At 45.8% G+C, this 22,555-nt stretch overlaps 1 protein-coding gene across 1 annotated transcript in view; it reads right to left on the minus strand.

The window, feature by feature from the left end:
• LOC110486281 (SRC kinase signaling inhibitor 1) overlaps nucleotides 1-16,242 on the minus strand; it is a 58,569-nt gene extending 42,327 nt beyond the window's left edge. Inside the window, 5 exon segments of the mRNA XM_090196344.1 lie at nucleotides 10,468-10,494; nucleotides 15,914-15,975; nucleotides 15,978-16,060; nucleotides 16,062-16,218; nucleotides 16,221-16,242. Of these exon segments, the coding sequence (XP_090052470.1) occupies nucleotides 10,468-10,494; nucleotides 15,914-15,975; nucleotides 15,978-16,060; nucleotides 16,062-16,218; nucleotides 16,221-16,227 (336 nt within the window). The 5' untranslated portion in view covers nucleotides 16,228-16,242.
• Nucleotides 16,243-22,555: the final 6,313 nt, after the last annotated feature.

Here is a 22,555-nt window from a genome sequence, read left to right on the forward strand (position 1 = left end):
AAATGGAATTGTTGTAAGAAGGTCACAGATTGAATTTTAAGAACCACTGATGTATCAAAATAAATACATTTTATTTGATGAAAAAGTTTATTTGGAATTACTGCTATTAGCCCATACTGTACATTTCATTACTGCTATTAGCCCATACTGTACATTTCATTACTGCTATTAGCCCATACTGTACATTTCATTACTGCTATTAGCCCATACTGTACATTTCATTACTGCTATTAGCCCATACTGTACTTTTCATTACTGCTATTAGCCCATACTGTACATTTCATTACTGCTATTAGCCCATACTGTACATTTCATTACTGCTATTAGCCCATACTGTACTTTTCATTACTGCTATTAGCCCATACTGTACATTTCATTACTGCTATTAGCCCATACTGTACATTTCATTACTGCTATTAGCCCATACTGTACATTTCATTACTGCTATTAGCCCATACTGTACATTTCATTACTGCTATTAGCCCATACTGTACATTTCATTACTGCTATTAGCCCATACTGTACTTTTCATTACTGCTATTAGCCCATACTGTACATTTCATTACTGCTATTAGCCCATACTGTACATTGCATTACAGATTCACTACATGGAACAACATATAGTCCCTCCCCAAAAAACTAAAGGAAGTATCTGAGAGATATAAGAAAGTCCAGGAAACATGATCATTATTTTTTTACATGTATTTAACACCTTATTTTTGGCACTAATCAGTCTTCATACATACTTCCATACCTTTTTTCAACTGGTACCAGGGGACTTTCAGACAAGTCTTGTGAGGCTTAGAGGAAAATAACCAACATGTACGTGTTTGTGAGTCTCACCTTTCCACAGAGGGGTCATTACTGTTTGGATGCTAGACAGAAGTTGTCAGATGGGCTGAACCGACTTTAGACGAACCCCAATACGCTTACGGGGGTTGTAGAGGAAAACTAACGATTTTTGTAAGAAGACCGATTTCCGGGAGGCCTCATGGTCTGACAAACACCGCTCTAGCTCTTTCACCACAGATGCGGAAGTGCGACATAGGCGGATGCAGTGGATTGAGACACATCCAATGCAAAAAAAAACAGGTATCTCTAGTTTAAACTGATGGATTTTTATGGCAATGTTTTTTTATCATGCTAATTGGATTTCCGCGTGGGCACGGACATCGACCTCAAGTGGTTTTAACTGACTTACATCACACTCCTCATACCTCTCTCTCTTCTTATTCTATCCCCCTTCCATTCTCTGGCCTTTTCAACCACTTTTCAGCCACCTTTCCTTGTTCGTACACTGACCGTACCAAACATTAGGAACTCCTTACTAATATTGAGTAGCCCTCAGAACAGCCTCAATTCATCGGGGCATGGACTGTCAAAAGGGATCCACAGGGATGCTGGTCCATGTTGAATTCAATGCTCCCGCAGGTGTGTTAAGTTGACTGTGTGTGCTTTGGGTGGCGGACCATTCTTGACACTCACGGGAAACTGTTGAGCGTGAAAAACCCAGCAGCGTTGCAGTTCTTGACACAAACCAGTGTGTCTGGCACCTACTACCATACCCTGTTCAAAGGCCCTTCAATCTTTTGTCTTTCCCATTCACCCTCTGAATGGCACACATACACAATCCATGTCTCAATTGTCTCAAGGCTTAAAAATCCTTCTTTAACCTGTCTCCTCCCCTTCATCTACACTGATTGAAGTGGATTTAACAGGTGACATCAATAAGGGATCATAGCCTTCACCTGGATTCACCTGGTCAGTCTGTCATGGAAAGAGCAGGTGTTGTTAATGTTTTGTATAATCAGTGCACGTATTTCTCCTTTCCCGCCCCATCTCTCTCTCTACAATCTCGCTCTCTGTGCCATCTTTCCCCTTCCTTTCCCGCTCTGTCGCTCACACCCCTCAGAGCGCCATCAGTTTTTCATCCGTCTCAAAAGTAGCTTCTCATTCCGGCTGTCTGTGTCTCTCTATGTCAACACCTCTGTTTCTGGACAGCTCTCACAGCAGCCGAGCACCCCTCTACACCCCTCTACTCCTCCTCCTGTTGCAGTCTATGTCTGTTTGTACAGCCCTGCTCTCACACACACTCGCTCTCTCCCCACACTTTGTGCTATTTCACCAAACAGGTAGAGAAGAGCCTAGAAAACAAGCAAGCCTACGGCCGTTCCGCGAAAATTGGAAACAAAAATTACCCCCCATAATAAATCAATCTACCTCCCTCTTACTCCTCACTTACTTTTTCCCTCTATCTCTGGCTTTCACTCGCACCGTCTATCTCTCAGCCCCCCCCCCCCCCCCCCCCCTTGGCCGAGCTCAGTCTCTTTATAATACGGGGAGTCATCAATGCATGGAAGAAATTGCTCTGCCAAATTGCACTGGATTGTTCGCTGATGCGATCTGCTCGCTAGGCAGGAGAGTGAAGAAAATGGCGTACTCTAGGGAGGGGGGATGACGCCTGAGATGGCTGGTAGTCTTCTTTGCCTAGGAAAAATAGAAAAGGGGCCAGGCCAGTAGAATACATACATACCAGATCTGGGTTCAAATACATGTGTGTTTGAGTATTTGTTATTTAACCTCTTAACTTTTTTTTCTGTGTGTGTCACGCCCTGGCCTTAGTATTCTGTGTTTTCTTTATTATTGTGGTTAGGTCAGGGTGTGACATGGGTGATTATGTGTTGTCTAGGGGTTTTGTAGATCGATGGGGTTGTGTTCAGTGTAGTATTCTAGGTAAGTCTATGGTTGCCTAGAGTGGTTCTCAATCAGAGGCAGGTGTTTATCGTTGTCTCTGATTGGGAACCATATTTAGGCAGCCATATTCTTTGGGTATTTCGTGGGTGATTGTTTCCTGTCTCTGTGTTTTGCACCAGTTAGGACTGTTTTGGTTTTGCCACGTTTTCTTATTTTGTAGATGTATATTGTTCACGTTATCATCTTTATTAAAGATGTTCCACCATAACCACACTGCATTTTGGTCCTCCTCTCCTTCCCAGGAAGAAAACCGTAACAGTGTGTTTGAGTATTTTCAAATACACAGCCCAAACAAGTACTTTTACTTAAGTTCAAATAATATGTTCAAATACCTGGGTTAAATGCATGGGAGTTTATTTGTGTAACGATCGTTGTTGGAAGGATGGTCGGACCAAGATGCAGCGTGGGGTAGGTTAATCATTTTTTATTAATGATAACCGGCACAAAACAAGAAAGAGTAACAAACGAAACATTCAGCTTTGTAGGGCTAAAGCTACAATACAAAATCAAGATCCCACACACAACAGGTGGAAAAAGGCTGCCTAAATATGATCCTCAATCAGAGACAACGATAGACAGCTGCCTCTGATTGGGAACTATACCAGGCCAACATAGAAATACAAAAACTAGAGTACCCACCCTAGTCACACCCTGACCTAACCAAAATAGAGAATAAAAAAGCATCTCTAAGGTCAAGGCGTGACAATTTGAGTCAGTGTATTTGAGCATTTTCAGATACTTTCCAAGTGTATTTCGAAATGCATTCCAATATTCAACTGCTTGTTTAAAAATAAAAAAATAAAAAGGTCATCTGAAAATTTATTTTGAAATTGTATTTGAACCCAGGTCTGATCCATACAGCAGAATAATCTCCATCGGGCTGGATTCTACCTCTTCTTCTACCTCTTCATCTTATCACCTGTTCTCCTCCTTCACTTTAATTCTGTCTAATTCAGCCTGTTGAGAATGTGACTCAATCAGTAGGCTTTTAATTATATTAATCTCCATATTTAGACACCGTGATGTCATTAATGTGGAAGAGCACTGGAAAAGTGGGCAAGCATTATTAGGCGAGCACTTGATCAAGGGTGTGAAAATAATAGTTCCACATAGTCATGGAAGTAGAAAAATGAAGAGAAAATCGAATATTGTGACAGCGATTTGATGACTGTCCAATAGCTGCAGGAAGTCATTCCAAGAAAACCGCTTGCCTGACAGCCTCTGATTAGAGCTTGTTGGGAGCGCAAAAAAAAAATATGTCTCGACGTGAGAGGGGTTTTTAAAGCTTTTTTTGGACACTGTAATAATTACATAGTTGTGGGGTAGATGGGTCAGGGATCTGGATATTGTAATAATTACATAGTTGTGGGGTAGATGGGTCAGGGATCTAGATATTGTAATAATTACATAGCTCTGGGGTAGATGGGTCAGGGATCTAGATATTGTAATAATTACATAGCTCTGGGGTAGATGGGTCAGGGATCTAGATATTGTAATAATTACATAGCTCTGGGGTAGATGGGTCAGGGATCTAGATATTGTAATAATTACATAGTTGTGGGGTAGATGGGTCAGGGATCTAGATATTGTAATAATTACATAGCTCTGGGGTAGATGGGTCAGGGATCTAGATATTGTAAGAATTACATAGCTCTGGGGTAGATGGGTCAGGGATCTAGATATTGTAATAATTACATAGCTCTGGGGTAGATGGGTCAGGGATCTGGATATTGTAATAATTACATAGTTGTGGGGTAGATGGGTCAGGGATCTGGATATTGTAATAATTACATAGCTCTGGGGTAGATGGGTCAGGGATCTGGATATTGTAATAATTACATAGTTGTGGGGTAGATGGGTCAGGGATCTGGATATTGTAATAATTACATAGTTGTGGGGTAGATGGGTCAGGGATCTGGATATTGTAATAATGACATAGTTGTGGGGTAGATGGGTCAGGGATCTGGATATTGTAATAATTACATAGTTGTGGGGTAGATGGGTCAGGGATCTGGATATTGTAATAATTACATAGTTGTGGGGTAGATGGGTCAGGGATCTGGATATTGTAATAATTACATAGCTCTGGGGTAGATGGGTCAGGGATCTGGATATTGTAATAATTACATAGTTGTGGGGTAGATGGGTCAGGGATCTGGATATTGTAATAATTACATAGTTGTGGGGTAGATGGGTCAGGGATCTGGATATTGTAATAATGACATAGTTGTGGGGTAGATGGGTCAGGGATCTGGATATTGTAATAATTACATAGCTCTGGGGTAGATGGGTCAGGGATCTGGATATTGTAATAATTACATAGTTGTGGGGTAGATGGGTCAGGGATCTAGATATTGTAATAATTACATAGTTGTGGGGTAGATGGGTCAGGGATCTGGATATTGTAATAATTACATAGCTCTGGGGTAGATGGGTCAGGGATCTGGATATTGTAATAATTACATAGTTGTGGGGTAGATGGGTCAGGGATCTGGATATTGTAATAATTACATAGTTGTGGGGTAGATGGGTCAGGGATCTAGATATTGTAATAATTACATAGCTCTGGGGTAGATGGGTCAGGGATCTAGATATTGTAATAATTACATAGTTGTGGGGTAGATGGGTCAGGGATCTAGATATTGTAAGAATTACATAGCTCTGGGGTAGATGGGTCAGGGATCTAGATATTGTAATAATTACATAGCTCTGGGGTAGATGGGTCAGGGATCTAGATATTGTAATAATTACATAGTTGTGGGGTAGATGGGTCAGGGATCTAGATATTGTAATAATTACATAGTTGTGGGGTAGATGGGTCAGGGATCTAGATATTGTAATAATTACATAGCTCTGGGGTAGATGGGTCAGGGATCTGGATATTGTAATAATTACATAGCTCTGGGGTAGATGGGTCAGGGATCTAGATATTGTAATAATTACATAGCTCTGGGGTAGATGGGTCAGGGATCTGGATATTGTAATAATTACATAGTTGTGGGGTAGATGGGTCAGGGATCTAGATATTGTAATAATTACATAGCTCTGGGGTAGATGGGTCAGGGATCTGGATATTGTAATAATTACATAGTTGTGGGGTAGATGGGTCAGGGATCTAGATATTGTAATAATTACATAGTTGTGGGGTAGATGGGTCAGGGATCTAGATATTGTAATAATTACATAGCTCTGGGGTAGATGGGTCAGGGATCTGGATATTGTAAGAATTACATAGTTGTGGGGTAGATGGGTCAGGGATCTAGATATTGTAATAATTACATAGCTCTGGGGTAGATGGGTCAGGGATCTGGATATTGTAATAATTACATAGTTGTGGGGTAGATGGGTCAGGGATCTAGATATTGTAATAATTACATAGTTGTGGGGTAGATGGGTCAGGGATCTAGATATTGTAATAATTACATAGCTCTGGGGTAGATGGGTCAGGGATCTGGATATTGTAATAATTACATAGTTGTGGGGTAGATGGGTCAGGGATCTAGATATTGTAATAATTACATAGTTGTGGGGTAGATGGGTCAGGGATCTGGATATTGTAATAATTACATAGTTCTGGGGTAGATGGGTCAGGGATCTGGATATTGTAATAATTACATAGCTCTGGGGTAGATGGGTCAGGGATCTAGATATTGTAATAATTACATAGCTCTGGGGTAGATGGGTCAGGGATCTGGATATTGTAATAATGACATAGTTGTGGGGTAGATGGGTCAGGGATCTGGATAGTGTAAGAATTACATAGCTCTGGGGTAGATGGGTCAGGGATCTGGATATTGTAAGAATTACATAGCTCTGGGGTAGATGGGTCAGGGATCTGGATATTGTAAGAATTACATAGTTGTGGGGTAGATGGGTCAGGGATCTAGATATTGTAAGAATTACATAGCTCTGGGGTAGATGGGTCAGGGATCTGGATATTGTAAGAATTACATAGCTCTGGGGTAGATGGGTCAGGGATCTAGATATTGTAAGAATTACATAGCTCTGGGGTAGATGGGTCAGGGATCTGGATAGTGTAATAATTACATAGCTCTGGGGTAGATGGGTCAGGGATCTAGATATTGTAAGAATTACATAGCTCTGGGGTAGATGGGTCAGGGATCTGGATATTGTAATAATTACATAGTTGTGGGGTAGATGGGTCAGGGATCTGGATATTGTAAGAATTACATAGTTGTGGGGTAGATGGGTCAGGGATCTGGATATTGTAATAATTACATAGTTGTGGGGTAGATGGGTCAGGGATCTGGATATTGTAATAATGACATAGCTCTGGGGTAGATGGGTCAGGGATCTGGATATTGTAATAATTACATAGCTCTGGGGTAGATGGGTCAGGGATCTGGATATTGTAATAATTACATAGCTCTGGGGTAGATGGGTCAGGGATCTAGATATTGTAATAATGACATAGTTGTGGGGTAGATGGGTCAGGGATCTGGATATTGTAATAATTACATAGCTCTGGGGTAGATGGGTCAGGGATCTGGATATTGTAAGAATTACATAGTTGTGGGGTAGATGGGTCAGGGATCTGGATATTGTAATAATTACATAGCTCTGGGGTAGATGGGTCAGGGATCTGGATATTGTAATAATTACATAGTTGTGGGGTAGATGGGTCAGGGATCTGGATATTGTAATAATTACATAGCTCTGGGGTAGATGGGTCAGGGATCTGGATATTGTAATAATTACATAGCTCTGGGGTAGATGGGTCAGGGATCTAGATATTGTAATAATTACATAGCTCTGGGGTAGATGGGTCAGGGATCTGGATATTGTAATAATTACATAGTTGTGGGGTAGATGGGTCAGGGATCTGGATATTGTAATAATGACATAGCTCTGGGGTAGATGGGTCAGGGATCTGGATATTGTAATAATTACATAGCTCTGGGGTAGATGGGTCAGGGATCTGGATATTGTAATAATTACATAGCTCTGGGGTAGATGGGTCAGGGATCTAGATATTGTAATAATGACATAGTTGTGGGGTAGATGGGTCAGGGATCTGGATATTGTAATAATTACATAGCTCTGGGGTAGATGGGTCAGGGATCTGGATATTGTAAGAATTACATAGTTGTGGGGTAGATGGGTCAGGGATCTGGATATTGTAATAATTACATAGCTCTGGGGTAGATGGGTCAGGGATCTGGATATTGTAATAATTACATAGTTGTGGGGTAGATGGGTCAGGGATCTGGATATTGTAATAATTACATAGCTCTGGGGTAGATGGGTCAGGGATCTGGATATTGTAATAATTACATAGCTCTGGGGTAGATGGGTCAGGGATCTAGATATTGTAATAATTACATAGCTCTGGGGTAGATGGGTCAGGGATCTGGATATTGTAATAATTACATAGTTGTGGGGTAGATGGGTCAGGGATCTGGATATTGTAATAATTACATAGCTCTGGGGTAGATGGGTCAGGGATCTGGATATTGTAATAATTACATAGCTCTGGGGTAGATGGGTCAGGGATCTGGATATTGTAATAATTACATAGCTCTGGGGTAGATGGGTCAGGGATCTAGATATTGTAATAATTACATAGTTGTGGGGTAGATGGGTCAGGGATCTAGATATTGTAATAATTACATAGCTCTGGGGTAGATGGGTCAGGGATCTAGATATTGTAATAATTACATAGCTCTGGGGTAGATGGGTCAGGGATCTAGATATTGTAATAATTACATAGCTCTGGGGTAGATGGGTCAGGGATCTAGATATTGTAATAATTACATAGTTGTGGGGTAGATGGGTCAGGGATCTAGATATTGTAATAATTACATAGCTCTGGGGTAGATGGGTCAGGGATCTAGATATTGTAATAATTACATAGTTGTGGGGTAGATGGGTCAGGGATCTAGATATTGTAATAATTACATAGTTGTGGGGTAGATGGGTCAGGGATCTAGATATTGTAATAATTACATAGCTCTGGGGTAGATGGGTCAGGGATCTGGATATTGTAAGAATTACATAGTTGTGGGGTAGATGGGTCAGGGATCTGGATATTGTAATAATTACATAGCTCTGGGGTAGATGGGTCAGGGATCTGGATATTGTAATAATTACATAGTTGTGGGGTAGATGGGTCAGGGATCTGGATATTGTAATAATTACATAGTTGTGGGGTAGATGGGTCAGGGATCTAGATATTGTAATAATTACATAGCTCTGGGGTAGATGGGTCAGGGATCTGGATATTGTAATAATTACATAGTTGTGGGGTAGATGGGTCAGGGATCTAGATATTGTAATAATTACATAGCTCTGGGGTAGATGGGTCAGGGATCTGGATATTGTAATAATTACATAGTTGTGGGGTAGATGGGTCAGGGATCTGGATATTGTAATAATTACATAGTTGTGGGGTAGATGGGTCAGGGATCTGAATATTGTAATAATTACATAGCTCTGGGGTAGATGGGTCAGGGATCTGAATATTGTAATAATTACATAGCTCTGGGGTAGATGGGTCAGGGATCTGGATATTGATATCTGGTAACATTTCCACCCTGTCCGGATGATATTTCAGGGAAGCGTAAACCTCAGACGAGGCCTCTTCCCACACAGATGACAATACTTCCTGAAAGCCTCTCTGTGTAGATCCATGCTGTGCCTCAGCAGCCTCCAGACAACATCTATGAAACATAACCCTCAACACACCGTAAACCATGCCAGCTCACATAGATCCACAGCATGACACTCGCACGCAAGACAGATATACCCTCACTGATGTATCCGCAGGCAAGACAGATATACCCTCACTGATGTATCCGCAGGCAAGACAGATATACCCTCACTGATGTATCCGCAGGCAAGACAGATATACCCTCACTGATGTATCCGCAGGCAAGACAGATATACCCTCACTGATGTATCCGCAGGCAAGCCAGATATAACCTCACTGATGTCTCCGCAGGCAAGCCAGATATACCCTCACTGATGTATCCGCAGGCAAGACAGATATACCCTCACGGATGTATCCGCAGGCAAGACAGATATACCCTCACTGATGTATCCGCAGGCAAGACAGATATACCCTCACTGATGTATCCGCAGGCAAGCCAGATATACCCTCACGGATGTATCCACAGGCAAGCCAGATATACCCTCACTGATGTATCCGCAGGCAAGCCAGAACAGAAATAATACATGCCATATAACTGTACATTTCTCCTAAATACAGCATATCTAACCTCAAAGCCTGTCAGTAATATAGAAGGACGTCTGAGAAATGTCAAAGTAACATTTCCACAATGCAACAAGGCACTGTAATTTCTTCTTAACGTCTCAGTTAGCCTGAGTAATACTCTAGCAAGGTCACATGGATGTTAGCCATTAGCACTAGGCACTAGCTGACTGACTGAGGTGGCATTAATCCTGGGAGAATCGTTTCCTGCAGAGTAAACGGAGCTTGAAGGCTTTAAGCTGCTGCTGCCGCCTGAGACTCGAGAGATTCCAGCTGAGAGTCTGCGTGCCAGCGGTACGACGGGCACAGGGCTGCTACAGAAACCAGGCAGAGAGAGAGATGTGCCATAGGAGCCATAGGAGATGTGCCACACACACACACACACACACACACACACACACACACACACACACACACACACACACCACAGTGGATGGAGAAACCCAAACTGACACAGTAACACTGTCACTTACAGCACTGACCTTAAAGCTCCAGTAGTTGGGTTGTTGCTGGGGGAGAGAGAAAAAGAAAGAGAGAAAAGAAAAGAGAGTGCGATAGAAAGAGGGAGAAAAAGGGGGGAGAGAAGTGTTAGACATTTACTCTCAGGTATCTGACAACAATGAAATCAACTCTCTGGGAAATTGCATGATGGGTGAGGGAGAGAGAGGACAAGAGACAGAGGGAGCGATGTATAACGAGATGGAGGGAAGAGGAACGGTAGAGAGAGTGGCTGAAATAGGTACCCCAAAAGCCCTTGACAGTGACACACCAGCATCGAATGCTCTTAGAAGTGGGACCATTCCCAGACCAAAATATGCTGCACACATCCTACTAGCCCACTCCCCCCCCCCCCCCCCCCCCCCCCCCCCCACACACACACACACACACACACACACACACACACACACACTATCCCAAGCATCATGTCATTATCCTGCATCAGAGCCAACACAGGGCATATTGACAGCCCATTAAGGGAATCGTTAATACAACAAGAAGGTTACAATGTTCTTAGTAAGTGATTAACATTAGGTGTTGTGGATGTGGGCAGGAGAGGATGGGGTGGATCTGTTTGTGAATGTAATGTTGCAACTCAAACCAAGTAGGACCCAGCTACAGGCTGTGCCGTTTGACAGGATTAAGTGAAAGAAGTGAAATTGAATTAAACAGGCCACTCTGTCAGTCGTTCAGATGTTGGCCTGTCTCCCAGACTTCACCATCATCCATCGGCAGACAGGCCCCCTCTCTCTCTTCTTTTCTCTTCCTTTTTGCTCCCTCGCTGCACCTGCCTCTCTCTCTCTATCCATCTGATATTCTCTACCTAACCCACTACCTCACTGCCTCTCCCTCCTCTTTCCTTTTGTCCTCCTCTCCCTCCCTTTGCCCCTCTCTACTGTGACACATGCTAGTCTAGGCCCGAGGAAGTTCTTTCCATTAAAATATAATAACCACCGTGCGCTATAAAGCAGGTCAGGCTTCCAACGGCCTGGAAACGCCTCACAATCATATGTAAATTAAAAAGATGGCGACAGTTTATGAATTTTGATCCCAAATCTAAACTCTTATTATAGTTCCGTATCCTTCCCTGCAGGCAATTTCCAGTTCATTTACCGGAGTGACCGGTTTCCCTGCTGCCATATATCCACCGGCGTGAGGATAGGACAAAATGACAGGTAGCCTAGGTTTTCTTCATTTGATTTATCATCGTCGGCTAGTTTCTCTTTCTCAGTCTTTCCTTTCGATATCGCCTCATCATATTTTTATTATGGACACCAGCAAGAGATCATTTGCAACTGACTGTTACTTTATCCTCTCCCACGTCTGTCTCTCACCCAGCGTGGTCATTTATAATAGATGAGCGACATTCATTTAACTATGAAAAACGTGTCAGCTAGCTAGTTGGAGAGCTGGTTATGGCTGGTGGGAATCCCCCCCTGACCTACGTGATGCCAGTCTCTCTAAGCCTAAGGTGTTCCTCCCTCTATCTCTCTCATTGACACCGTGTTAAACAGTCCTGCAGGGCCTGGCTATGGACTAAGGAGGCAGCCTGGTGTACAGGGCAGGCAGGCACACTGATACAATAGTAGCTACTTCTACACCCCATGCTGATCAATGGAGCTGAATTTTTTATGATTCAGTCCAGACTAAGTGATGACCTGGAGAGAGGAACAATATACAACCACAGGGCACTGGGTGGCACCGCCATGACTCCCTGCCATGGCAACACCTATACCCACAGCTTCAAACTGACCCTGGATCTCTGCGCTCTGTCCACTGTATACCGTTCTCTGTTTTCCCTGTATAACCCATGAGAGAGGGACAGTGTATGCCCACAGGACAGCGGCAATATGCCTTGCCATGGCAACAACAACTAGCCTGTTACCAGACCTGTTTGTGACAGGAATCAGCTATACAACACACACAAGGCTAAACAACTACAGCGACAGTCTGGAACTTCCTCTGGTTCCCTGAACCACATAGGTGGCTGCTGATTACATATGCAGATGAGCCTCCCTGATCAGTTCACCTTCTCTCGACATTACAGGATGGATGGGGCATGTGTTGAAATTAAATGTTGGGATTGAGTTCATTGTAATGTCTAGCACTGTCAGAACTGGCGAGAACGGTCAGATCCAGGGAGACAGAGTTTTGCTTACACTGACGCAAAATAAATGGGAATCGGCCCAAACCTGAGCTTCCTTTACTGGGGAGCTGAATGTTACTAACGTAAAAACACATCTCTATAAGATAACGTTGTGATGTCACTAAAGTCTACTATAGAACACATTCAGTTCACACTCTTGGCCTCTCTCATTTCCCTCTGTTCTATAAGTGACTTCTAGTCCATTCTACTGGTTTTGTGTTGGCGGTCAGGTGAACCAAAGCTTTGTGCCTTTGTGTGTGTCAGCAGGATGGAAATGTGTGTGTGTCCATGTGGAAAGTAGGTCATGACTGTACTAGGAGGTAGGCTCTATTGCCTGTGGGATGGGCTGGGTTAGATTCTACCTGCTCATGTGTCAGTCAGTCATTCAGTCTAGACTGCCTGGGCTTTAGGGTTGCCCCTGACAACCCTGGAACGAACAGACAGACAGACAGACAGACACATTTCTGCAAGTGAATAACTCCTGAATGATGTTTTTTTCCCTCACAGACTAGTAATGTGAGAATGTTTATTGGGCATGTGCCTGTGTCTGTGGACTGTGGTGTAATGAGTCTTGTTTACAGATCTAAGGTCAGAGTAAACAGCCTCTCTTCCTCCACCACTTCAGCTCCTGTTGTTGTTTGAACTGCACCTTGATTGGCCATCCTACAGATTGGACTTTGAGTCGCAAATAGTGCTGCCGTGTGGTAGATAGCACAGGTCAGAGGGTTCTAACGACAACACTATGCGCTCAGTAATATAAAGCCGTTTTGTTTACCTTGAAGTATAGTTTCTGACCAATCATAACCTTTACATACAGTATACTAATTGAAAATAAATGAACCCCCCTCAAAAATCCTACTCTGTGCCAAACCCCTCTCAGCATACCCAGGCGAGTCAACAATCTGCATCCACCTCCTCAGTCCCAGATTGATCATAGTCACCACACACCAGTCTACCATACTAGCTAATACATACAGTATGACTCCACCAGCATCCCTAGTACTAAGCTGAAACATCTTCAACCCCCCAGGTAATACATACTCCTGCTGCGTTACATATTTACTACCCAACGTGTTTCAGGTCACAGATCTGCCTGCACCTCCATGTGGAATTAGAGGTGAGGACCAGGGGTTAAATGTATGCTGTATCCCTCCTCCCTCTCCCCTCCCATCTCTCCCCTGCCACGGCGTACACATACAAACACAAACACACACACACACACATACTGACACAACCCCCACAGCAAAACACACACACACACACACTGACATACACCGCAACCCCCACAGCATCCCTGCCTCACTGTCTAGCGTAAACATATGCATACACACACACACACACACACACACACACACACACAACACACACACACACACACACACACACACACACACTCACACGTGCAGGAGAGGGCCGTAGACAGGCAGGGGTTCTTCGACAGAAGGAACAGAGCCTCACAGACTGGAGCGCCGCACTGCCTGACCTGCATGCAAAGCAGACTGCGCTCTCCCCTTTCCTCTCCTTCCTACACCCCTCCTCCACCCCCCGCCCCTCTCATTCCGTCATTCTCTCACTCAGTCAGTCTCTCTCGTTCTATTCCTCAATCTGTCACTATTATTCACATGTACCCACACACCTGTACACAAACACATACTGTACATACACTCTACCAGAATGCCTGCCTTACAGCTGCCAAACGCATGGAGCCTGTCCCCACAACAACCACAACATAGATCAGCCCTGCCTTGACATACGAGACTCCCCCCCAGATCTAAACGCACTCCTCCCTCACTAAACACCCCCCGTCCTCCCCCTGCTCTCACCTGTTCTCCTCTCCTGTCCTCTCTCCTCTCCAGTCACACCAGGCTGTCCTTTCCCTCCGTCAGGTGCAGAGGATCCTCATACCGCTTTGTCAGTCTCTCCTCCCTCTGGCTCTCTCTTTCTCCCCTCCCCTACCTCTCTCCCTCTGGCTGTCTCTTTCTCCCCTCCGCTCCCTCTGGCTCTCTCTTTCCCCCTCCCCTACCTCTCTCCCTCTGGCTCTCTCTTTCTCCCCTCCCTCTCTCCGGCACATGCGGCGGAAACTCTTTTATTAATTCATTACAACACCAGGCGATTAACTCCTTCGCAGATGGGTGGTGGCTGTCTCTCTCCCGCTGGCTTCTGGCTAATTGACTAGCAGGCTGGTTGACTGGTTCTTCTGCTGCTCCCTCTTTCCCTCCCCTCTTTTTCTCTCTCTCTCTGTCCCCTCCTCCCCCCTGTCCATGTTTCACCCAGACGATTGCATGCACAACCAGTAGATGACAAGGAATTCCAGACTTTGCTGCTCTCGCCCTCGTGCCCCGATGACGATATCCTGGCGATTTAGGATTTGTAACTCTCTCTCTCTCCTCTCTCTCTCTCTCTCTCTCTCTCTCTCTATCCTTCCCTCTCTCCAGCCTGACCTTTGCAATGTGATATCACCGCTTTCCATTTTAGGGAGAGTTTCTGTGGGAACTATGGACTCCACCTTTCTCTCACCCACCCTCCCATTTTCTCGCTCTCTCCCTCCCATTCTTCCAAAGCTCTTGTGATTACTTTGTCTTTGCCTCTTGACACACACACACACAGAGAGAGAGAGAGAGAGAGAGAGAGAGAGAGAGAGAGAGAGAGAGAGAGAGAGAGAGAGAGAGAGAGAGAGAGAGAGAGAGAGAGAGAGAGAGAGAGAGAGAGAGAGAGAGAGAGAGAGAGAGAGAGAGAGAGAGAGAGAGAGAGAGAGAGAGAGAGAGAGAATATATGGAATAGGTGATTTGCAGAAAAGGGAGAGTAAAATAGCAAATAATGAATATACTATATTATGTTACTTGATGGAAGGAACACCAGAGGGAGGGTGAGAGAGGGTGAGAGAGGGTGAGAGGGGTGAGAGAGGGTGAGAGAGAGAGAGAGTGAGAGAGATGGAGAGAGAGAGGGGGAGAGAGATAGATGGGGGGTCATGCCCAGTGAGGCCCCCTGCCCCTCTATGAGAAGGTCTACAGGCTGGATGACTAAACTGTCAGTCAAGACAAACATACTCACTGGGGCTGTGACAGCCTGATAAACACTGCTAACAAGGTGATGCTGGGCCATCAGATCTCTCTCTCTCTCTCTCGACCATCCGACTGAGAACACTGATCATCCTTCACACAGAGCAGCCCCAGTTATCCACCACAGACCTACAGACCCAGAGACCAATCTGAAACTACTGCACTGTAACCAGCTCCACCCTAACCATGCAGTGGAAAATAAAGGTAGGTGTGTGTGTGTGTTACCTGTTCGCGAGCGGCTCGCTCTCTGTCAGGCTGCCTCATGCTGCCGTGGGAGGGTGAGGGCGAGGGGGGTTGTGGTGCTGATGCCCGGGGTGCTGCAGCTGGGGCGGGTACTTGTTCTTCAGGTGGTCATGAAGGCGTCCCTCTTGCACTCATGTCCACCTTGTGCAGGTTGGTAAGGGCCTCCAGGCTCTGGGCTGCGATGACCGTGTGGCGGTGCTCCGAGGTGTGCACCAGACCCACGTTGGAGAAACGCCGCGTCCCGTTCCCCAGCGTCCGGTACTCCCGCGGGTACTCAAGGTCATCCTCGAGATCATGTGACCGCCACCACGCTCTGAGGGATCTGAGATGGACAGAAGGAGGGAGGGAGGGAGGGAGGGAGGAGGGAGGGAGGGAGGGAGGGAGGGAGGGAGGGAGGGAGGGAGGGGGTAGCATGGTGGAAAGTGGATCGCCACACACAGGATAGGCAGGCGGATACATGCACACAAACATCCAGACACATAGACAGAGGCAGACAGACACACAGACAGAGGCAGACAGACACACAGACAGAGGCAGACAGACACACAGACAGAGGCAGTCAGACACACAGATGTCTGCCCAGGCAGATGAACACAGAGGAAGAGAGGAAAGCGATGAGGGATGTTGAGCTCATTGCCACCAAACAAACCAAACAGAAGAGAGAAAGCACCTGCCCCCTGCAGGATTATTGGTATTTCAACTTTAGAGGGGGGGATGCTCCTGCAATAGATCAAAGAAAAGAATGGAGCAGAATTCTCTCTGTAGGATATTCCATTTCTCTGCTCCTATTTGTCATCTGAAGTGCCTTTCATTGCTTTCTGAAGACACAGAGAGAAAAATGACCTCTCCAAAATGGAGAGCAGCTGCAAAAAGAAAACTCCCCGACCTCCCACCCCCCTTCCAGTCCCACTTCCTAACTGATCTTTCTCCATTCATCTAAACACGCCCCTCCTCTCTTCCTCCCCTCCTCCTCCCTCAATATCCCAGTCTCCCTCCCCATCCTTCCAGAGGAGATAGCAGACAGATGTAATGGAGAGAGCAGGGCTCTGAGGACGCATGTCTCCCCGACAGCCAGGGTATCCTATCACCTCCCTAATCAACACAGACAACACCGGGGTGAGGGGGGGGGGGGGGGGGGGGGGTGGGTGAAACACGAAATGGTTGACAGTGGAGATCAATGAGCTTTAAGCATGAGAACAACAGGGGTGCCATTCGCCCACTCAGTTACCTTGTTTTGGATAGCAGGCCCCAGCGTTGGCTAAAAGAAGAAACATGCCCAAGGTTAATCTGTGTGTGCGCACACACACACGCAACCACACAAAGACACGCACACCTATGACACAGTCCCACTCTCTATGTACCACCTGTGTAATGGATTATGAATGGAATATGTATGTGTGTGTATTTATAAAGGCTGTTATAAATAGTTGTGGCTTGATATTACTGTTTATATTCCACTTGCAGCAGGCTAGTGTAACGGATGTGAAACAGCTAGCTTAGTTAGCGGTGGTGCGCGCTAAATAGCGTTACGATCGGTGACGTCACTTGCTCTGAGACCTTGAAGTCATAGTTCCCCTTGCTCTGCAAGGGCCCGTGTGGCTTTTGTGGAGCGATGGGTAACGATGCTTCGTGGGTGACTGTTGTTGATGTGTGCAGAGGGTCCCTGGTTCGCGCCCGGGTATGGGCGAGGGGACGGTCTAAAGTTATACTGTTACACTAATAGATGGTATAATACACCATCCATCATTACCCAGAAGGTTCAGATACCCAAACACTTTTAAATACAACAGTTGGCAGGATCTAATTAGAATCTTTCAACTCAAAGCAGGTACAAAAATAAATAATTCAAAAGCAGGTAAATATTTTTTTGGGGGGGGGGGTGTTAAATTAATCTAAAGGCACAGAAGAAGAAAAAAACCCTGGTGAAAAGCAGTGAGGCTTCGTTGGGCTGAATGAAGTGGAGCATATGCACATTAAAGCCTCATCAGGATCCTTTTTGATGGAGCTGAGCTGAGGGAGGGATGAAGGGAGCAGAGCGACGTCGCGCTCCTAAGGTTAGAGGCATCAAATTAACTGGTAATCACCACACAGAGCTTGGAGGGCGGGAGGGAGAGAAAGGGAGGAAGGAGAGGGGCCGCCAAGGCTGGACACAACAGGTAGGATTCTGAGGACCAGAGGCCACACGGGCTGTCATGGATAGACAGCCACTGGAGGAGCGGGGAGGGGGGGGGGGGGGGGTCTGTCACAGATGCCCAACTTCATCCGCACACCTGGCCCTTACTCCCACTGATTGTATTTGTATATATGTATATATGTACCCTTTGTTCACCATGGTCTTGTCGATTATTGTCCCAGTGTCCGTTGGTGCGTGTGAGTAGCTGTGCAGTGTGTTTTGGCTTTCGTGCCCTTGTGGATTGTGCAGATGATTACGGGTCTGTGTGTTAATCATCGTGCCCGTGTGTTATTTATTCAAGGTTTGGACGGTCGTCGCGTCCTTTCACGACACGCCGTAATATGGGGTATAATAAAAACTCCTGCGTCTGTCTCCAAAATTCTTCATACCAACGTGACACATGTCAACAAGCAGACATACTGTACAACCTCTCCTCTCCTGTCTAATCAACCTAAACACAACACAACCGTAACCACACCCTCTCTCTTCAAAGCGATGGGTACCACGGTACCACAGCACACTGATTATAGGGCTCTCTTTAAATACTGGTACCCTTCCATAACACTGTGTTAGGGAGTACTGATAGACTGGATGAGGCTAAATGGACTGACCTCTTGGGTAATAACATTAGTATTGAGCACTCTGGCGGAGATAGTTACTACAGTACATGCTGCTGGATTTAGCCCCACAGATCTGTGGTGTACACTTCATTAGATGGAGGCTTATTGTGCCCTAGCCCTGACTAAGGGGCCCCATATGCATTATAATGGCTGGTCAGGCGGGGCCCCCTAGGGAAACATAATGATGTGCCTGAGCATCAGCCACATTAACAGGCTGATTGGCCAGGGCCCTGAACAATCAAATGAGCTGAATATACAGTAGTACATCAATATAATCACTGTCACTCAGTCGTTCACTCACTCATCACACATCCACTAGAGCTTAGGAATCTATTATTTTGGGAGAGACACAACACATCTCTGTAACTGTTATAGTTTGTGAAATAGTCAAGGATGAAAAGGCTTTGTTTCTAATCCAGATGAAGATCTGCAAGACATTCAACACAAACCATACTAGAGATCTACTAACTAGTCATTAAGTGACATGGCTATCTACTAGACATCTACTAACTAGTCATTCAGTTTACATGGCTATGTACTAGAGATCTACTAACTAGTCATTAAGTGACATGGCTATCTACTAGACATCTACTAACTAGTCATTCAGTTTACATGGCTATCTACTAGAGATCTACTAACTAGTCATTCAGTGACATGGCTTTCTACTAACTAGTCATTCCGTTTACATGGCTATGTACTAGAGATCTACTAACTAGTCATTAAGTGACATGGCTATCTACTAGACATCTACTAACTAGTCATTCAGTTTACATGGCTATGTACTAGAGATCTACTAACTAGTCATTAAGTGACATGGCTATCTACTAGACATCTACTAACTAGTCATTCAGTTTACATGGCTATCTACTAGAGATCTACTAACTAGTCATTCAGTGACATGGCTTTCTACTAACTAGTCATTCAGTTTACATGGCTATGTACTAGAGATCTACTAACTAGTCATTCAGTGACATGGCTATCTACTAGAGATCTACTAACTAGTCATTCAGTGACATGGCTATATACTAGAGATCTACTAACTAGTCATTCAGTGACATGGCTATCTACTAGAGATCTACTAACTAGTCCTTCAGTGACACGGCTATCTACTAGAGATCTACTAACTAGTCATTCAGTGACATGGCTATATACTAGAGATCTACTAACTAGTCATTCAGTTTACATGGCTATCTACTAGAGATCTACTAACTAGTCATTCAGTTTATATGGCTATCTACTAGAGATCTACTAACTAGTCATTCAGTGACATGGCTATCTACTAGAGATCTACTAACTAGTCATTCAGTTTACATGGCTATCTACTAGAGATCTACTAACTAGTCCTTCAGTGACACGGCTATCGACTAGAGATCTACTAACTAGTCATTCAGTGACACGGCTATCTACAAACTAGTCATTCAGTTACATGGCTATCTACTAGAGATCTACTAACTAGTCATTCAGCTCCATTGCTATGTGGTTGGTAACCAGTTCACACAGTCAGTGCCCGTCTTGAACACAGCCCTGTTAAAAGTTCAGTGGGAAGGAGGAGGACAATAATAGAAACAGGAAGACAGGTTATTCGTCTTTATTTGTCACAGCCAATATATTTCTACTTAAGCTTGCAAACAATGACCACGCAGGGGCATCACCCTTTAAAAGCCCCATAAAAGAGGCATCATGGAGAGGTCGGCTGCAGAACAGTACTTCATCTTGAGCGCGGCTTGTCAGACGTAATGGATTGAGTGAGTCTACTGCAAAGTCACATAATGCTAAGTGATGTAACGCTCCTAGAGAGAGCGCGACGGTGGATTGGTCGCATAGATACCATAGGAACTGACCTCTGAACTCAGAGCTTCTCCTGCTTCTCCTCAGAAGAGAGATGGTACGTTCAAGAGCATTCAACTGGCAAAACAAACAACGATTCAGCTGCGGTAGGCAAGTAGAGATGCCTGAGGCTCAGCCATATAACGCTGAACCCTCCCTTCACCCCCAAAAAGAAAGGAATGTAAGATCACACAGAGCAATACTTAAACATAATTGTTCATGTATTAGATGAACTACTGTATCTTTTCTGACAGGCAGCAGGGATTTTTTCTGGAGCCGTATGCAGTAATACGAAATCTGGCAGAGCCTCAGTGTTGCTCAGAGAGCCCTGGGATGTGCTACTCATACAGAGGCATCCATCCAACCCCTGCACCACCACCACCATGCCTCTTCTTACACCACGGCTGCCTGCCCCAGCGGCACACACCTTAAGGGGGCATCTCTCCCCAGCCTTCCCTCTGAACCGCCAGGCACCACTGCACCAGGGATGGAGCATCCAGGGAGCTCATAATGAGCATATGGTATGGCCACTGAGGAGACCGAGAGAGATAGTGTGAGAGAGAGTAATAGCGAGAGAGAAAGAGAGAGAGAGTAATGAAGAGAAGGGGGGGGGGATTGCAGATGGATGCCGAGGAGGAAGGAATCCTGTATTTGAGGATATTTAACAAGCGGAGATAGGGGGGGGGGGGGGGGGGGAGGAGGGGACCTGGCTAGTCTCACAACAGAAGGCGTCGTGTTCTGCAGAACACAATGGGCTGGCCTACAGATGGAAGGGAGAGATGGAGAGGAGAAGATGGAGAGGGGGAGAGGGGAAGATGGAGAGGGGGAAAGGGGAAGATGGAGAGGGGGAGATAGAGAGGAGAAGATGAGGAGGGGGAGATGGAGAGGGGGAAATGAAAAGGGGGAGATGGAGAAGATGGAGAGGGGGAGATGGAGAGGGGGAGATGGAGAGGAGAAGATGAGAAGGTGGAGATGGAGAGGGGGGGTGAGGAGGGGGAAATGAGGAGGGGGAGATGGAGAGGAGAATATGGAGAGAGGGAGATGGAGAGGGGGAGATGAGGAGGGGGAGATGGGGAAGAGGAGATGGGGAGGGGGAAATGAGAAGGGGGAGATGGAGAGGGGGAGATGGAGGGGGATAGATGGAGAGGGGAAGATGGAGAGATGGAGAGGGGGAGATGGAGAGGAGAAGACGGAGAGAGGGAGATGGAGAGGGGGAGATGGAGAGGGGGAGGAGGAGGGGGAGATGGAGAGGAGAAGATGGAGAGGGGGAGGGGGAGAGGGGAAGATGGAGAGGGGGAGCTAGAGAGGAAAAGATGAGAATGGGGAGATGGAGAGGGGGAGATGAGGAGGGGGAGATGGAGAGGAGAAGATGGAGAGGGGGAGATGAGGAGGGGGAGATGGAGAGGGGGAGATGGAGAGGGGGAAATGAGAAGGGGGAGACGGAGGGGATAGATGGAGAGGGATAGATGGAGAGGGGAAGATGGAGAGATTGAGAGGGGGAGATGGAGAGGAGAAGATAGAGAGAGGGAGATGGAGAGGGGGAGATGGAGAGGGGGAGGAGGAGGGGGAGATGGAGAGGAGAAGATGGAGAGGGGGAGATGGAGAGGGGGAGAGGGGAAGATGGAGAGGGGGAGAGGGGGAGATGGAAAGGAATAGATGGAGAGGAGAAGATGGAGAAAGGGAGATGGAGAGGGGAAGATGGGGAGATGGAGAGGGGGAGATGGAGAGGGAGATGGAGAGGGGGAGGAGGAGGGGGAGATGGAGAGGAGAAGATGGAGTGGGGGAGATGGAGAGGAGAAGATAGAGAATGGGAGATGGAGAGGGGGAGATGGAGAGGGGGAGATGGAGAGGAGAAAATGGAGAGGGGGAGATGGAGAAGGGAGGAGGAGGGGAGATGGAGAGGAGGAGAAGATGGAGAGGGGGAGATGGAGAGGGGTGGGGGAGAGGGGAAGATGGAGAGGGGAGCTAGAGAGGAAAAGATGAGAAGGAGGAGATGGAGAAGAT

The sequence above is a fragment of the Oncorhynchus mykiss genome, chromosome 13 (genome assembly GCF_057628025.1).
Source record: "Oncorhynchus mykiss isolate SJ-2025 chromosome 13, ASM5762802v1, whole genome shotgun sequence".
NCBI classification, from domain to species: domain Eukaryota; kingdom Metazoa; phylum Chordata; class Actinopteri; order Salmoniformes; family Salmonidae; genus Oncorhynchus; species Oncorhynchus mykiss.